This window comes from Martes martes (assembly GCF_963455335.1).
Source record: "Martes martes genome assembly, chromosome: 12".
Classification (NCBI taxonomy): Eukaryota; Metazoa; Chordata; class Mammalia; order Carnivora; family Mustelidae; genus Martes; species Martes martes.
In genome coordinates, this window is record NC_137900.1 from 83,861,149 (window position 1) to 83,878,857 (window position 17,709).

General features: G+C 45.7%; 1 protein-coding gene across 3 annotated transcripts in view; it reads left to right on the plus strand.

Annotated features, from left to right (window-relative positions):
* Window positions 1–10,609, plus strand: part of MRRF (mitochondrial ribosome recycling factor) — a 52,835-nt gene extending 42,226 nt beyond the window's left edge. For 2 of the 3 annotated variants that reach the window (XM_080819345.1, XM_080819346.1), the window contains 2 exons: window positions 734–893; window positions 9,983–10,609. In XM_080819345.1, coding sequence (XP_080675471.1) covers window positions 734–893; window positions 9,983–10,060 — 238 coding nt within the window. In that variant the 3' untranslated portion in view covers window positions 10,061–10,609. The remainder of the gene's footprint in view (window positions 1–733; window positions 894–9,982) is intronic. The other variant, XM_080819347.1, reaches the window with a different exon arrangement.
* Window positions 10,610–17,709: the final 7,100 nt, after the last annotated feature.

Here is a 17,709-nt window from a genome sequence, read left to right on the forward strand (position 1 = left end):
TAAGGGCAGCTTAGGAAGTGTTTGTGGCAGGGGCTTGTAGGAGGCCCTCCTTGTGCTCGTGGTGGTGAGACGAAGAGGAAGGGAACGGTGGAAGGAGCTGACATCCAGTGAGCACTCACACGTGCCAGACCCTCTTACGGCTTCTTGGCGGAAGTTAACTGGTGCGGCGGTGCTCACATGTTGGGACTCAATGTTGCGTCTTGGTCAGTTTTCAAGTGATTCCTAAGTAATTTGCTATAATCATTAGTAAGATTCTGAAGATTGCAACTTGACTTGTTTCAGGTGATTTAGAGATTGTATGGTGCAATTTCTGTGGCGCTCATTGGCGCTGCATCTCTAGTGGGAGAGAACAGGGTAGAATTGCTTCCTTTTGTTGAGCTGTTCACATGGGCCAGGGTCAGCGCTAAACAGTTTATACGTGCACCCTGTCTTAACACCTTCACACCATCTCCAACTTACAGATGGGAACTCTGAGAAGACAATCAGTCACGCCTGCGATAAGTGGCCAGGGTGCGCTGGCTCAAATTTTCAGCAGTCCTCTTACTGGCTGTCCTCACCTGACTCTCCAGGAACTTCACTGGGCACCAAGCACACCCTGGGCATGCTTCAGGAACATAAGGAGCATCACGATGGAGAGCAGAGCTAGCAGACAGAGTGATACTAAATTCTCAGCTAGCAGCGAATGTGTGGGATGATTTTGTTGAATTTTTTTTGTGTTTTGTTTTTTAATCAGAGTAACCAGGGAGCACAGGGAAATGCTGGTGAAACTGGCCAAGCAGAACACCAACAAGGCCAAGGATTCCTTACGGAAAGTTCGTACCAATGCAATGAATAAGCTGAAGAAATCAAAGGACAAGGTCTCGGAGGACACCATTAGGCTCATAGAGAAACAGGTACTGTTGCCAGCAGATGTGGTACTTGTGGGTCTGACCCAGGGAACCACCTGGTCATGTGTGAAGGGTGGAAGACTAAAACAGAATACCCCTGATTTGTTCCTTGACATGATGAGGATTGGCCAAGTCTCTGTTCTGGGCTTAGCCCTGGGAATGTGGAGGAAGAGAAGACGCTGTTGGCTCTTCCCTGGGTTCCAGGCTCCGTGCTGAACACTTTCTATCATTTCATTTATCCTTGTTGCTACACAGTTGTGAAGGAGGTCCTGAGGAAACTGAGGTTCAGAGCAGCTAAATAACTTGCTCCAGGTCACATGCGGGTCCACTAGAAATGGATCCCAGAGCAGGCAGACTAACTTCAGAGCCGGACGCCGACGCTCTCGTGTGCATGTGTGGTGGCTTGTCTGGGTGCTGGCAAGTGAGGACTTAGCAGAGTTCTTAACTGTGCTGAGAGGTGGCACTCGAACAGACTGCAGTGAAGTAGAGACTGGGGACAGGTTGAATAACACGTGCAGAGGTGTGCTGTGTAGAAGAACGTCATGCGAGTGGGTGATTGCCGCGTGAAGATGGCTGAGGCTCGGGAGTGGACAACACCGCAGCCAGCTGGGTTGATCAGAGCAGGGCTTGGAGACCTGGCTGAGCAGCTGGACCTCCAGCCTGTCCAGACTCTCCCACACTGGCTGTGCAGCTCTGCCAGTCGTCTGTGAGCACGCCAACGCTACGTGACGGGCCACCTCACAGCTCAGTGATTTACAGTACCAGGCTTTATTTCTTGGTCTCCTTTCTGTGGGTCAGCTGGGGAGTCGCTGTCCTTGGCTGGGCTCAGTGGGCTTGGCTCCTGGCTCCAGATGTTGGATTGGGTTCAAGTCTGCTTTATCTTTCTCTCAATCTTCTGGAGTCAGTAAGCTTCCCAGGACATCTTATTGTATCTTATTTTACCTTTTCTCTTTTTCTCTTCTTATTTTTTGGGGGGGGGTGGTATTTATTTGTCAGAGAGAGAGAGAGAGGGAGCACAAGCAGGGGTAGCAGCAGGCAGAGGGAGAAGCTGAACAAAGAACCCAATGCGGGACGCGATCCCAGGACTCTGGGATCATGACGCAAGCCGAAGTCAGGTGGCTTAACTGACTGAGCTACCCAGGCATCCCCCGCAGGACATCTTTTCAACAGCAGATGCCAAGAACATAAGCCCAGCCATTCAAGTACATTTAAGTACCTCTTGGTACATCACACGGGCCAAGCCCAGTAGCACCAGGACAGAGAAATATCTAAGTTTGTGGAGGTCTAGGGGAGGGCATGAAGATTTGTTGAACAATGATCAAATCCACCACAGCATTACGATGACTTAAGGCGCTTATAAAAATACAGGTTTTTGGGACCCCACGCCCAGATTGGGGCCCTGCCGATCTGCATTTGTAAATGCTCCCCAGGTGATTCTGATTCAGTAAGTCCCTGGAAAGACTTTTTTTTCCCCCAGACAGTGGGGAGTTCACATCTGTGTTTATGAAAGCTGACTGTGGTGGCTGGGTAGAAGACAGATTGTAAGGATCAAGAGGGGAAGCAAGGAGGCCAGGGAGGCTGTCGTGGAAGTCCATCCAGGAAATGGCAGCCTGAACCCGAGTGGTACCGGTGGAATTAAGATAGAAAGATGAATTTACAAGTATTTAGGAGATAGAATCATGTTTAGCATAATATGAAGGGCTTTGTCCAAAGTCTCTACATTCACCACAAAAGCATTATTTTCAGAAGATTGAATGTGAGTGTGGGCAGGCTGGGGAGTAAGGAGGCAGGGAGCATGAGGGCTGTTAGAGGGACATCTGGAGGAGGCCATAAATTGACTAACTGCTCCCCTTCTCCTGGACCAGCAGTTAGAATGCCAGTTGTAGACCAGCCCTAACAGTCACCTAGGAGAAAATTTTAGTTGGATGCCTGGGCTCTGCCTCTGCATCTGCTGATTTTTAGTAGGTCGCCCCAAGAGTGTATATTTTCTAAAAGCTCCCCAGATAAATCTGCAAAAGCAGACACAGATGGTAATTAAGGATCTAGAAGCCTTATGGTATATCCCTGTGATGGTACCAGAGTTAGATCAGAGTAGTTCTGCACTTGATATCCTGTGACCTTGGGGACATTACTTGACTCCTTGGAGTCTGTTCTGTGGAAAGGGATTTGTAATTCCTACCACAAAGGGTTGCCCTGGACATGCTAGAAGCACTGTTGGAGTGTCTGGCAGCGGGACCCTCGGAGCTCCCTTTTTGCCTTCCTTGTGCCCTCCTCTTGCCTTGCACCAGCTAGAAGAGGTTCCTAGATTAGGCTGGTCTTCTCTGAGTACCAGTTAGGCCATGTAGCAGTCTGTCCTTGGCCCCAGCTGGGCCAGCTCCTGGTCCGTCCCCGGGGACTCCATCTCTGCTGTCAACACTTGACATTTCCTGTGCTTCTTTGCGGTAAGCCGTGGACCTTGGGAAAGTGCCAGGCACTCCTCACTCAGCAAGACTGTGCCTCTGCCTCAGGGGCCAGAGCCCACATTCCCTGGAAGAGAAGAATGATCAGATAAGCAGTACTCTTGGTCAGACCCGTGTGACCAGGACATGGCCAGAAGCCTTCACATGAGCACCTTACGTTTCACCTTCCTCCTCGGGTTAGATTTGGTTCCTCAGTGCTTATTTCTGTTGATTGTTGTTATTTTTCAAAAGGAAAATAACTTTATTAGTTTTTTCTGATACTAAGCCATACATGTTAGTGTAGATTTGTTTTGATTCAGAAGGAAGTAATTGCAATTTCATCACCCAGAGATGACCACTGTTAACATTCTAGTGCAGACCTACATGCCATCTCTTTGAGGACGTGTAATATTACAAGAGATCACAGTGTATGCACATAACGTACCCAGGGCAGTAATCTTTATTATCCAAGACATTATTATTTAAATGAGTTCTTACCATCACTGTTAATAACTGCCTTTACTGTCATATATTAAAAGTGGAGTGAAAAAATCTTCAGGAGACAGCCTTGTGCACACTTTATTTTGTTCTTTTTCCCTGACAGGAGACACTAAGCTGGAGTTTTGAGTATGTGGTTTTTGTTTCTGTTTTTTAAATAAGCAAAGCAGGGGGCTGATTGTTGTTTTATCAAATTTTTTAAAAAATTTATTTGTTTACTTTGTTCCTGATTATCCGAGTAATGTATGCTTCCTGTAGAAAATGTAAAGAGTTCAGAAGACTGTTTTAAAAAAATGGGGGAAAATTCACACCATAAACCCACATTGCAGAAGCAACTGCATTTTGCAGTATTTTTAACATTTTGCAGTATTTCTGCTTTCCTTCTTTTTTTTTTTTAACTACATAGTTCTTAACATGGCTGAATATGTAGTGTGCATATGGTTTTGTACTCGGCTTTTTATTTTCTGTTTAGCATTAAAACCATTGGCATTTTCTCGTGTCTTAAAAAACTGTCTATAAACAGTCATTTCTGATGGTTGCAAAATAGTCCGTCTTGTGGTTATGCCATAATTAACTTTCATAAGCCTCTTGTTGGACATCTAGTTTGTTTAAACTTTTTTGTTATAAATAAGGTTGCAATGAATATTTTTATACGTAAATCTTTGTTGAGATCATTTCCCTAGGATAGAGTCCCAACTGTGGAATTATTGCACAAAGGGAGTGCATATTTTTAAGATTCTTGGTATGTACCGCCTAAATCACTTGCAAGGGTTTTTAGAATATGTGTATTTTTAAAAATTTTTATCTTTTCTAATCTGTAACATTTGAACCCAGAATTTTTAATGTGAGCTTGAAGTGCTGCTGACCTTAGAAGTATTGCTTTTACTTCTACACGCCACAGAAAAGATTGTTAGTTTTTATATAAATCTATACTGCCTTTCTGAAGAATAATATAGCAGTATATACCAAAACCCATGTATTTCTGACTCAGAGACTTAAGAATTTATCCAAAATAAATTGTCAAGAAATCTTACCTACAGAGGTGTTGATGTATTATATATAATAGCAGAGAATTTAAAACTGTCTAAATTTCTGACAGTGGGAAAATAAATTGTTTTCTATCCATATAGAGGGAGTTTTAAAAATATTTTGCTGGGGTGCCTGGGTCTCACAGTTAAGCGTCTGATTCTTGGTTTTGGCTCAGGTTGTGATCTGACGGTTTTGAGATCAAGCCCCATGTTGGGCTCTGCACTAGATGTGGAGTCTGCTTGATACTCTCTCCCTCTCCCTCTGTACTTCCCCTCCATGCTCGCTCTCTCTCAAATCTTTAAAAAAATGTTTTGCAGGGACACCTGGGTGACTCAGTTGGTTAAGCATCTGCCTTTGGCTCAGGTCATGATCTGGGGGTCCTGGGATTGAGCCCCATGTCTGGCTCCCTGCTCAGCAGGGAGTCTGCTTCTCCCTCTCCCTCTGCTCCCCACTCATGCTCACTTGTTCTCTCTCTCTCAAATAAATAAATAAAATCTTTAAAAAAATATTTTGCAGACATGGTAAATTTCTTTTAGAATTAATTTTTTTAAGGTAGGTCACACAACGATATTATAATATGACTCCACTTTTGTGATGAAAATTTTCATCATAAAAGGATTGGCAGCTTAGGAGTGCCTGGTTGGCTCAGTCAGTAGAGCACGTGGCTCTTGATCTTGGGGTTGTGAGTTCGAGCCCCATGTTGATTGTAGAGATTACTTAAAAATAAAATCTTAAAAAAAAACCAACATTGACAGCTTCTCTACTTGAGGACGTTAATGGTGGTCATTTGAGGCAATGGGATTATGAACAATTCCAATATTATTCTTCATAGGATTTTTTTTTTAATGTTCCCAAATTCTTTTGAGGTCAGATTTTTAAAAAACTATATTCTAAAAATGTTTCTTCTTTGGTGTATAAAAACGAAGACATTGAGTTATAGATTCTATCCCTAGAGTCACGTCTGACAACCCTCCCCCACCCCACACACACCCAACTTCCCATCCTGCAGCCCAGACCAGCTCTGCTGAGGAAGCACCAGGGCCTGCCCACTCGGGACTCTGACATCTGCGGGCCTGCTGTTTCACCTTTGCTTCAGTTTACTATAAATGGGCCTGCTGAGCATTAAAGCGCTTGGCAGAAACACCAGTAGATCTGGCCAAGATCCTTTCACTGCCGCTTTTTTCTGAGAAACGGTGCTGCTTTGCAGTGGAGCTGGGTGCTAGCGGGCTGGCGGAGGGAAGGGCTCCTGGCGGTCAGGCAAGCAGGCAGGGAGGCTGGGCTGGGTGAGGCAGTGGGTGTTCTGAGCCAGGCCTCAGGGAGGCGGACTTGCTGCCCGCCTGCCCCCTCCGTGCGCTGTGCCTCCCCCTTTCCTGTCTCCGCCTTTCACGTTTCTGAGCAAGAAAAGAGTGAATGTGATGATGATGATGACGACGAAGATGATGATGTTATGGTCTTTATGAGGCAGATGAAAATGGAAAGGGCCCTTGCTGTGGAGTCAGGCTGGCCTGACTGGTTCAAATCCCAGGTCTTTGACTTCTCGGCTGCGAAGGTGAGCAAATGGCTTCACCTTTTTGAGCTTCTGTCTCCTCATCGGTAAGGTGGGAGGAGGGGTGTTCATCTCCCAGGTTTGGTGCGAGGACCAGATGACACACATGCTTTCAAGTGGCTGGTGTGGTTGCCGGTCCTCAGTAATTGTCCACCCCATTTGTCCCATTCCTTTCCCCCACTCTTCGATTTTGAATATGGGGCTGGGATTGACCATTGGAATGACCCTCACACAGCTTGCCTGGGGTGAGGAAGGACGAGGCCAGGTGCTGGGGACGCCTCACAGGGAGCAGCAGCACCAAACTGGCAGTTGGGGTGTGTGAGTTCCTGGCTCGGTCACGCCACTGACTTTCTAACGTGACCTTGGCAGATTAGTTAACATTTACGCCTTGGTTTATTCCTCCGTAAAATGGGGATAATACCCGTCCCACCTGCTAAGGCAGGTTATGTGTGGTTGTTGGGTTTGGACAAAACCCCTTTGCATATGCCATGTATGACTATGCAGCTGTCAGGTGAAATAGTCAAATATTCACAATTTTTTAAAGGGACATAGTAACAGCATTTCATAGGTTTTGAGGGTTATGTGCAATAATGTGTATAAAGTTTTTAGCTTAGTGCCTGGCACATAGTAATACTTGGTAAGAGGGAACTGTTGTTGGTGCTGTTCCCATTGTTAGTCATCATTTTATTTGATTATTATTTTTTTAAGATTTTTAAATTTATTTTAGAGGGAGAGAGTGCATGTAAGAGCAGGGGGGAGGGCAGAGGGAGAGGGAGAACCTCCAGCAGACCCCCTGCTGAGTGCAGAGCCTGAGTCAAGGCTTGATCTCATGACCCTGAGGTCATGACCTGAGCCAAAATCAAGAGTCTGATGCTCAACCGACTGAGCCACCCTGGCGCCCCATGTTCATCATCATTATTTAAGAAGTCTGATAAAGATGGAAAAGATGAACTTGTTGGCAGACTGTCCCCAAGGGCACTCTGTGCCTATAATTTGGTAGAAAGTTAGTAAATATTTTCATTAATTGATTAATTTGAAAAGAAGTCAAGAAGCGATAATAAAAAGCAGAGTAGCACAAGCAGCATTTGCATAGCAAATAACCAGTTTAAGCTGTGCTTGCATAGTCGCAAACACGTTCAGTCCTCACAACTTCTGAGGAAGGGACCGGCATCCCCATTTGATAGATTAGGAAACTGAGATTCAGGAGCTTACACACTGTTACCCCGCCGAGAGTTTAACCCAGCACCCACATTATCACACTGTTAGCCTAGGTACTTTTCCTCTCCCCAGTCCCCATTCCTGTCTCTACACTGCCCTCGCGCCATTGTTCCGGAGTAGGCTTGCTGGAGTGAGTGTTGCTGGGCGTCATGCACCTGCCGTGCAAGGCAGCTGCTCTGCAAGGGGATGGCAGCATCTTCAGAGTCTGTGGCCCAGTGAGGAGGGACCAAGCAGCCATTTGGAGCCCAGCCGCTCTTCCAGCATGCCCAGCAGCCCCCAAAGCCGTGCCTTCCGCCCGCTGCAAAATGTGCAGCTGTTGCTATGGCGAGAGCCTGGTTGTCTCCCTGCCTGGGACCAATTTCTCCAAATCCTTTTTTGTTTACCCTTTCCAGTGCATTTAGTTCCTAGTTCTTGTCCAAGGCCTGTGGTCTGCAAATCAAGATGACAGGCAGCCCCTGTGCCGCTGAGCACATGGATCCTGGGCACCATACTTCAAGGCTTCCTGTCTTTGGTCCCTTTTAGACATAGGAGGGAAGCTGCAACACTTATTAAATCGTATTGTATTTTGTTCCTCACTTTTAGTGCATGTTTATTTTTGAAAATTTGGAAAATACAGAAGAGCACAGAGAACTTTAATAATTATTTATTTAGTAAATATTTCTTGAGCACTTGCTATACACTAGGTCTTTTGCAAGATATGGCATATGGGGACATGAATAATATATTACCTCTCTTCCCATCCCTAAAAGATAAACACTATTAATATTTTCACATTTCCTTCCATTTTTAAGAGATACGCATTTTTTTTACATATCTGATATCATTTCTACTACGTAAATGCACAATTTTGTATCCTGCTTTTTCTTTAAAGGTAACATGAGGGGCGTCTGTGTGGCTCAGTGGGTTAAAGCCTCTGCCTTCGGCTCAGGTCATGATCCAGGGGTCCTGGGATCAAGCCCCGCATCGGCCTCTGCTCAGCGGGGAGCCTGCTTCCCCCTCTCTCTCTGCCTGCCTCTCTGCCTACTTGTGATCTCTGTCAAATAAATAAATAAAATCTTTAAAAAATATATATAACATGAGCATTTCCCCATGATATTATAAAGAATATCTTGAAACATTATTTCTTTTTTTCTGATTACAAAAGCAATCCATACTTGCTGTAAACATTCACACATTTCAGAAATAGATGCTGGAATGTTACTCATATTTATACTACTTCCCTGTTCTATCACTTTAGATTTTCTGATTTTTCATTATTAAAAATAAAGCTTAGATAGGGGCACCTGGATGGCACAGTCAGTTAAACATTGACGCTTGGTTTTGGCCCCATTTGTGATTGGTTTTGGCTTGGGGTGTGATCTCAGTCGTGAGATCAGGCTCCATGCTCAATGTGGAGTCTACTTGAGACTCTCTCCCTCTGAACCTTCCCCTCTCGCTCTCTAAAATAAATAAATCTTTTTTTTTTTTTTTTTTTTTTTAACCCATGGCCTTGATTTTCTTCGTTTTGATTGAAAATATTTCTTTTTTTTTTTTTAACTAAATAAATCTTTTTTTAAAAAAATAAAGCCTAGATAAATATCTTTGCATATGGAACTTTAGAAATTTTTTTCAGATTCCATTCATGTGGTAATTTCCTGGTTGAGAGATTTGGGGGTGTTAATAAATGGTATGGACATTTGCATCAATTCGAATTCTTATCATTGCTATATGAGCTTATTCATTTTACCATAGCTTTCTGGCATGAAATGTTGTCATTAAAAACTACAACAGCAAACTTGGCCAACTATGGTAACTGAATTATATCTTGTTTTAATTGGTGTTTCTTCAGTGTCTGTTGAATTTTCCATGTTTGTTAACCAGATGTATTTCTTGTTTTTTCAAGACTTCTTTCTCTTCCCCACTTAACTACTAGGATCTCGATAGTCTTATCAGTTAGTATGAGGGCTTTACACAGCAGAGTGTCTGAGGTGTAGGAAATTCTAGAGGGTCATTAGGTGACCGACATGGCTGACTTCTCTGTATTCTTTAATAATAGTTAAGAATTTTGGGCTGTGGAATCAGACTACTGGGGATTAAATTTCATCATTGCTACCTTCAGCTGTGTATCCTGACAAGTGCTCTAACTGCCTCAGTTTCCTCATCTGTGAAATGGGGATAATGATAGTATCTATCTCATGGGGCTGCTGTTGGGAATCATAAGAGTGTGTATATAAAGTTCTTAGCACAGTGCCTGGCTGGGACAAAATAATGTGAGATTTTGTCATCATCAGTATTTCCCAAATAACTTTTACATAGTTTTGGAATGTTTGTCCCCCTCCCCTTCCCCAGCCCCAGTTACCGGGCCATCTCATTTTGTGTTCCTGCAGATCAGCCAAATGGCCGACGACACCGTTGCAGAGCTGGACAGGCATCTGGCAGTGAAGACCAAAGAACTCCTTGGATGAGAGTCCCACCGGGGCAGCAGTACTCCGGAGCCCAGTTTCTGGTGGATCCCATGGGTGGCAGATTGGCCCCTTTCTTCTCTGTCCACACGGAAGGCTGTCACCATGCGGTTATCAGTCTTTGTGAGGCTCAGCCTTCTAGTGGGACTCCCCGACTTGGTTACTCTCTTCCTCCTATTCCCTGTCCACCCCATTCTGCTCTGGCCCTCTGCCTTGGGAGGCCCTCAGAGAGTGCCAGCTGTGACGGGTGGCCTCTACTCAGGGCATTTGCCCTGATGGTGACATTGCCAAGCGACTGGGACTATCAGAAGGCTCAGCACCGTCTGTTTCTCATCTCGGGAGCCTCCTTTTCAGTTAGTTGGGCCCCATCCCTGGCTTTGAACTCTGGGCTGATGTGGGCCTTCGCCTGTGACTAGATCCCTTTGCTAGAGGCCTGTTGTTTTTACCGAACAATAAAATCAAAATCAATTGGAAAGAATAATCACCATAAAGGAATGGATAGTCCGGATTCATGTTCTCTGAGGACCTGTATATAAAGCCACTGGAACAATACTTTTGCCTCTGAGTCATCCTCACATGTGCTCTTTTCTCTGCCCGGACCGTTGTGCCTCTGCTGGCCTACCTGTCCGGTCCTGGTCAAAGACCAGCTTGGGTATCACCTCCTCTGGAAAGTCTTCCCTTTCCCCCCCAGCCTGGGACTCCCATTATTTGCTGTCAGCACTGCCCACTGCTTTTAACTGAACGTTCACTAGTCTTTGTGATAATTAGTCTGTATATCTTTATTTTCCTCAGAACTTGGCATAATGCCTAGACCATAGTAGGCATTCAATTGTGTCGTAAATGAATTGTACAAAGTAGCTGCTCAGCAAATACTGCCTGCTTTTCCTTTCTTTCCAGTCATAACACCATCACTCTGTCATTTTCTACTCTTGCCTTTGTCCTCAACATTTACTTGGTAATGAGATAGGTTTCCCGCAGGGCCTGCCTGTTGTTGACAGACGAGTGCTTTGTTGTGGCTTATCTTTGGGTACTGGGTAAAGTAAGGGTTTTTTCTTTCTAGTAATATTCTTTTCTTTTTTCTCTTCTCTGCTCTTTTCTTCTCTTTTCGTTCTCTCATTCATAACATACAGCTAGAGACAGTTCTAGGCATCATCTTTAATCTTGGTAAACCTGCAAGATAATGTATTATCTTCATTTTAAAAGTAGGAAAACTGAGACTTGACAATATTAGATAACCCTCAAAGTAACAAGCCTAGTAAGTGATAGAGGGTTTCATTATTCATTGTCAGACTCATTTTGCAGAGACGGGAGAACTCAAGAGAGGTTAAATTTCCTGCCCAGGGTTACATAGCTAGCCAGTGGCCGAGCTGGGATACAGACTGACGCCTGATCTGAAGCTTGTGTTCTGCCCACGGCATCCTGCAGCCTTCATGAACATTCAGTGAGCACCAACTGTGTGTCAGGTACCGGGCTCCATGCTGGGCATGCAAAACTGGGTAAGAGGTGGCCTCTGTCTTGGAGGGGTGCATAGCACACTGGACCAAGTCATTAACCACAGTGTCTCAGGTGGAAGACAGCAAGTTCATTCCCGTTTTGCCAGATGTCTGCCTTTAGAGTGGAACCGACTTGGGCAGCTTGGAGCCTGGCTGCACTCCTTCGAAGCAGCGTCCAACTTTTCTTTGCTGTCTGACTCCTCTCAGATCCCGTCCCTTGTGGGAAGTCTGCTCTTCACCCTCTGCTTGTACTGGTAGAGCACAGTGTACACAGCCGGTTGGGGTTCAAGGTCAGAATCAGGTCAAAAATGAAAGAAGCTAACCTAGTCTCCTGCCCCACTTACCTGTCCTCAGTCCAGCCCCCCTCACCAGCCCTGAGAAGCCATCGCATGATCCGAAGTCAGGTGGGGGAAGAACAGGGATAGACGCAGCAATCAAGGAGCCATTTTTGGGGTAAGCCACATGGCGGGGGCATGGCCGAAACCCCCCACTCCCAGCAAATGTGCTTCTCAAAGATGCAGGATTTTTTAATAAACAGAGGAAATGATAAATTATGTTGTAACTCCACTCCAAAGGCATTTGGTTCTTAACAGCCAAATCCTCTGTAGTCTTTAAATAAACAAAAACTTATTTGGTGAACAGACAGGGTTGGGGAGGGGTTGGAAAATGAAAGATTTTCTGTACTTGGGTCCCACATGTCAACAATTTCTCTCCTGTGTGTATGTTGGCCAAAGCTGTATATCATGATAAATGAATAAAGGAAAACCTCGAGCCCAGGGCAGTCAGACAGCTCAGCAAATGGCTTTCAGCTGATTGCTGTATTTCAGTTGACATTTATCAAAGAGTTTCTCTGTTCTTCTGTGTCGGGCTGCGGTGGTGGCAGAGACCAGGATGAGACTACCTGTTCGGGTCTGCTGAGTAATGAGCAATGCTGGAGCAATGCCTTCTCCCTTTCTCCTTCCTTGAACCTCTTTCTTTTAAAAGGAAAAAGCTGCGGATGGAAATTCCTACCCTTGCCAGAAGGATTAACCTCCTCCTCCATTCAGCTCACCAGCTTTCCAAGTCCCATGAAACATACAGGCCAAAGAGACTTCAAAAACTTTTGTCTTGTTTGTTTTTTTGCTTTCTTACATGCTCGTGTGTGTGTGTGTTTTAGAAGTTACAAAAGAAACTGAAATATAAAAAATTAGACCAACTTCCCAATCTTACTCCCCTTTAATGATTAGATGTGTATCCCTCCAGACCTGTATACATACATAATTTTTAAAAAGCAGAGGATGAAACAATTCTGTTCATATTGTGAAGCTTGCTTTTTTTTTTTTTTTTTTTTAAACCCAACAACACATGATGGCCATCTACTCATATGTGAACCTGGAGATACAGCTCACTCCTTTTTCATTGCAGTGTGCTATTCCATACTATGGATATACCTTAACTTACTTCACTGCTACCCCTATGATATATTTTTTAAAGATTTTATTTATTTATTTGACAGCGAGAGACACAGTGAGAGAGGGAACACAAGCAGGGGGAGTGGCAGAGGGAGAAGCAGGGTTTCCACCGAAGCAGCGACCCTAATGTGGGGCTCGATCCCAGGACCCCCAGCTGGCTCATGACCTGAGCCAAAGGCAGACACTTAATGACTAAGCCATCCAGGTGAGCCGCCCCCATGATTTTTTAAAAAATCATTTTATAGGGGTGCCTGGGTGGTACTGTCGGTTTGGGTGTCTGACTCTTGGTGTCGGCTTAGGTCTTGATCTCGGAGTCATGGGATGGAGCCCTATGTGGGGCTCCAGGCGTGAATCTGCTTGGGCCTCTTTCTCCCTCTCCCTTTGCCTCCTGTCCCACCTCCCTCAAATATATAAGTGAATCTTAAAAAAATCATTTTATGTGCATTGGAGGGTGTTTTCATTTAAAGATGACTTTCTTGCTTTTTGAGGAAAAAGAACCTCTATTCTAAGTTTATCTGTTTTGGTGAGTTTTACCTACTTTTCCTCAACCTCAGACTAACCTTTACTTCATGCCTGGTCCCATGCCTGACACTTCACATGAGTTACTACAGTTAAACTTCTGAACAGTGTCTGCTGGTGTCACTACTGCTCCTATCTGTTTACATACGAGAAAACCAAGGTTCAGAATGGGCATTCAGCTTGTCCAAGGTCACACAGCTAGTCAGTGCCAGAGTGCAGTTTGAAATTCAGATCTGACTGAAGTCGGTCCTTAATCGGTGTGCTTCAGTTGGTAAGTCTTCAAGAAAGCTTACTCAAAATGCACTGCTCCAGGCCCCGAAGGTGATAGAAGCAGAAAGCCCCCTCTCCTAAAACAATTAGCTATTTCTAATAATGGTGTGTGTTGAAAGCTGCATGGAAGGTGGCATACTGTGAACACAGAAGGGAAGACGGTGCAGGTTTATATTTGTGTATTTCCACCTCCCACCTGTTGGGCAGACTCCCCTAGAACTTGTAAGAGAACCAGTGGATAATGACAATAACGACAGGAATCGTGTCGATGGCACGAATAACTAATACTGGCTTGGTCCCTTTCAGTTTTCAAAGTGCTCCTACATCCTCTATCCCCTTGAGAGCATTGAGCGAAGCCTTCCAGTTTCTTTTGCTCTAATACGTGCTCAGTTTCCATGATGTGCACTAAAGGGTATAATCTCTGTTTGGGGGGTGTGTACAAATTTTGATATGTACACGGGAAATGTAGTTTATAGATTCTATTAGGTTTTCTGTATACTTTTTCGGCCTTTTGGTGTGTTTCAGTCTCCTATTACTAGCATTTGTATTTCTTCTTGCACTTCCTGTAATTTCTGCTGGATGCCTTGCTGCGAGTTGTCTGGTGCCCAGAGAGCCTGACTCTGCTCATCTTCATGTCACTTGGTGCTTGGAGTCTGAGTTCTGTCTTGTCCTCTATCAAGCACCCAGCCCCTACTTGCATCTTGTTTACATTTGCTTGGTGTAGCTTTCCCATTCCTTTACTTGTAGGTTTCTAAATGACTGTTCTAGGTGTGGTTTCTGTTTTAGAGCTGGGTTTTGTTCTGTGATCCATTTGGAAGCTCCTTTAAAAAATGATCTCTATCTTTAATTGTGATAAAATATCCGTAACCTTTGCCGCCTTAGCCATTTGTAAGCACGCAGTTCAGCAGGAGCACGTACAGTCACATCGTGCAAGGAGGAGACCTCCAGAACTCTCTTTGTTTTTGTGTCTGGCTTCTTTCGCTCGTCACAGCTTTCTCCAGGTCCATCCACATCGTAGCAGGTGTCAGGATGTCTTTCCTTTTTGAGGCTGAATAGTGTTCCATTGCATGTATGTGTGAAACTCTGTTTCTTTTAGGAGGTGACCAAACTCATTCACATGTACTGATAATCCTGAAATGTTAAGTAGAAGCCTACAGTTACTCTTCTGTTTTTTTGTTTTTGTTTTTGTTTTTGTTTTGCATGCAGTATTAATGCTAGGTGGTTGGGTGTCTGAACCCTTAGCAGATGAGCGGCTAGGTGTTAGGTTGAGGAGAAGGGTTGCTTCCGCACAGAGAAGTCTCACTGCTTGCGTGAACAAACTCGTGAACTGCTTTGAAGGAACAAAGAAGCGGCCATCCCTGTCTCTCATATTCCTCTGTTCTGTTCTTTGTTTTAATTTGTCACGTACTGTCAGGTTAGCTCAAGCTCAGACATAGCCTTCGTCACACCACTCTCCTGCTCCACACCCCTCAATGGCTCCCAGTTGCCGGCCGAATTGTGTACAGACTTAACGTGGCGTGCGGTAACTTCTGCCATCTAAGCCTCCGTAGCCCTTCAGTTGTGGTTCGCCTCTCATAACTACCCTAAGGCACCTGGTGCTTAAGCTCAATGCTATTATTCCTTTTCTGAAATTTTGTGCCACTTTCTTCCCCCTCCATGTCTTGTCTCAGGCTGTCTGCCTGCTGGGCGCTCCCTTAGATCACTGCCCCGCCCAGGAGGCAAAATTTTTCAAGCCTTCACAGCTCCTTTTGGTCCTAATCCGCACACTCATTCATTTCTCTGTCTTGATGTTTCTCCTGACCCCTAAACGTGTGTGTACCCATTGACCTGCGAATGCCTCAAGCGCCCCAAACTCAGCCAGCCCCTTCTGGAATTCATGTCCCGCGCCAGGCCCACTCGCTGTCCCGCGCTGCCTCTCGGGAATGCCTTTGCTGTCCACCCGGGTGCCAAGCCGAGACGCTGGGAGCCACCCGCGCCTCCCTGTCCCTCACGCTCTCATCCAGGAGGTCACCAGGTCCCGTCAGTTCTCCCTTCAAAGCGCTCTCCTTTCCGGGCACATCCCGGAGTGGTACGTGCCAGGGAACATAAGCGTCAAATGTTTCAGGCTGGCCTCGCCTGTGTCTCTGGCCTTCCTCAGAGACAGACCACCACCAGCACTAGACAGCTGCGTGTGAATCCCTGGAAAGAACGTTCCCTGCTCTTCTCCTCTTTGCATCCCCTGCCTAGCACAGTGCTTGGCTCAGAGCAGCTGTTAAGGAAATGTTTGTCCAATTGTAACGGGCCTGCCTGGCCTTGAATACAAATGAAGTCAATTTACATCAATAACCCAAAGTTTCCCTAATTACTCTCACCTGTTTGCTCAGACCTCCAACCTCATCTGCTGAGTCAGCCTCCAGGATTTCTGGGCATCTAAAGGCTGCCTCCCATGGTGTCCATGGTCACTGGCGTCCACCCTGCTCTTCTCCTGTCCAGGGTCCCCCTTGCTCGCCTCTGCAGCCATGAATGCCACCTGAAGCTTCGCCGTTGCTCCCTCTGGGAGTGCCCGTGTCCGTGACTGGAGTGCCAGCTCCTGGGCTTGGGGTGCCTGAACAAGCTAGGTGGGGTCCTGAAGAGGCAGGGTGCCGTGCCACCCTTGGCCCCGCAGAGCAGCCTTGCTGGGGTCCCAGGCCGCTAGGTGCCTCCTCTCCCAGGCTCTAGCCTCAGCCCAAATTGCCCCCTCCACTTTGTGATAATAATACTAGTCGTGGCTAACAGTCCCGGACCTTTCCTGTGCATGAGGCTAGTTATTATATAATAACTAGGAAGCTAGTTATTATTTTTGCTCATTTTACAAATGAGGAAAGTGAAGCACAGTGAGGGGTTAAATTGTTCAGAGACACATAGGACCAGAGGAAGGCACAGAATGCAGGGGGTCTGGTGTCTGCCCCCCCACCCCCCCAGCCAGGCAGCGAAGAGACCAGAGGGGCTCGTGGGATGAGGGAGTGGCCAACTGGCCAAGAGCTAAGGGTCCTGTCCCAGTTTTGCCTTTTCTGCCCAAAGTAAAAGTCACTCCCTTTCCCCATGGGTCCAGTGAGGGGCTTGCACGAGAGCAGCGGTTTCTGACTGCACAGGTCCCTGACAACATCGTCACCCGTTTGGGGCAGAATAAGTAAAATACACATAATGTTGCAAATGTTTTCATAAAATTACATTGATTTCACTTCAAGGACTGTTCTATTACTGTTAGATTTTGCTCTTGCTACTTTCACTGCTGGTGTTAGAATGTTCTTTATATTACAGAATAAGAAGAAGTTGGTGATTCTAGAAAAAAAATTCCCATTTAGAAAGATAAATACCCTCTATTGGTCACCTCGGGTTTTGTGGGGGTTTTTGTTTTTTTTGTTTTTTGGGTTTTTTTTTTTTTTGCTTTGTTTTGTTTTTAACTTAACAGATGCATGAATCCCAAAGTCTGCTAGCTATGGGATGTCACACCTACTCCTAGCACTGCTGTCCTGACACCGTCACCCGAGGGAAGCCGGAGCTGTAACCAGGGGACAAGGCAACAGAGGGAAACAGTCCGACCCGTGTGGGTGTCAGGGACCCAGTGGGTGAGCAGGCAATAGGGTTGGAAACAGGACAATAGTCAATCAGGAGGGTTCAGAGACCCACGGGAGGAGGGACGGCTAGGGAGAGGTGAGTCGGAGAGAGGAGAGAGAGAGACATGAGACAAACAGAGAGGGAGAGACAGAGAGATGCACAAAGGCCAGAGGGAGGGAGAAAGAGGCAGAATCAGAGAGACAAAGAGAGACAGACACACACAACACAGAGTCAGCAGGTAGGGACAGATGAGAGACGGAGACAAAGATGGAAAGAAACAGAGGGTTGAGAATGAGACTATCATCCTGAAGAGATTTTCCAAGACACCCAGAGAGAGACAATG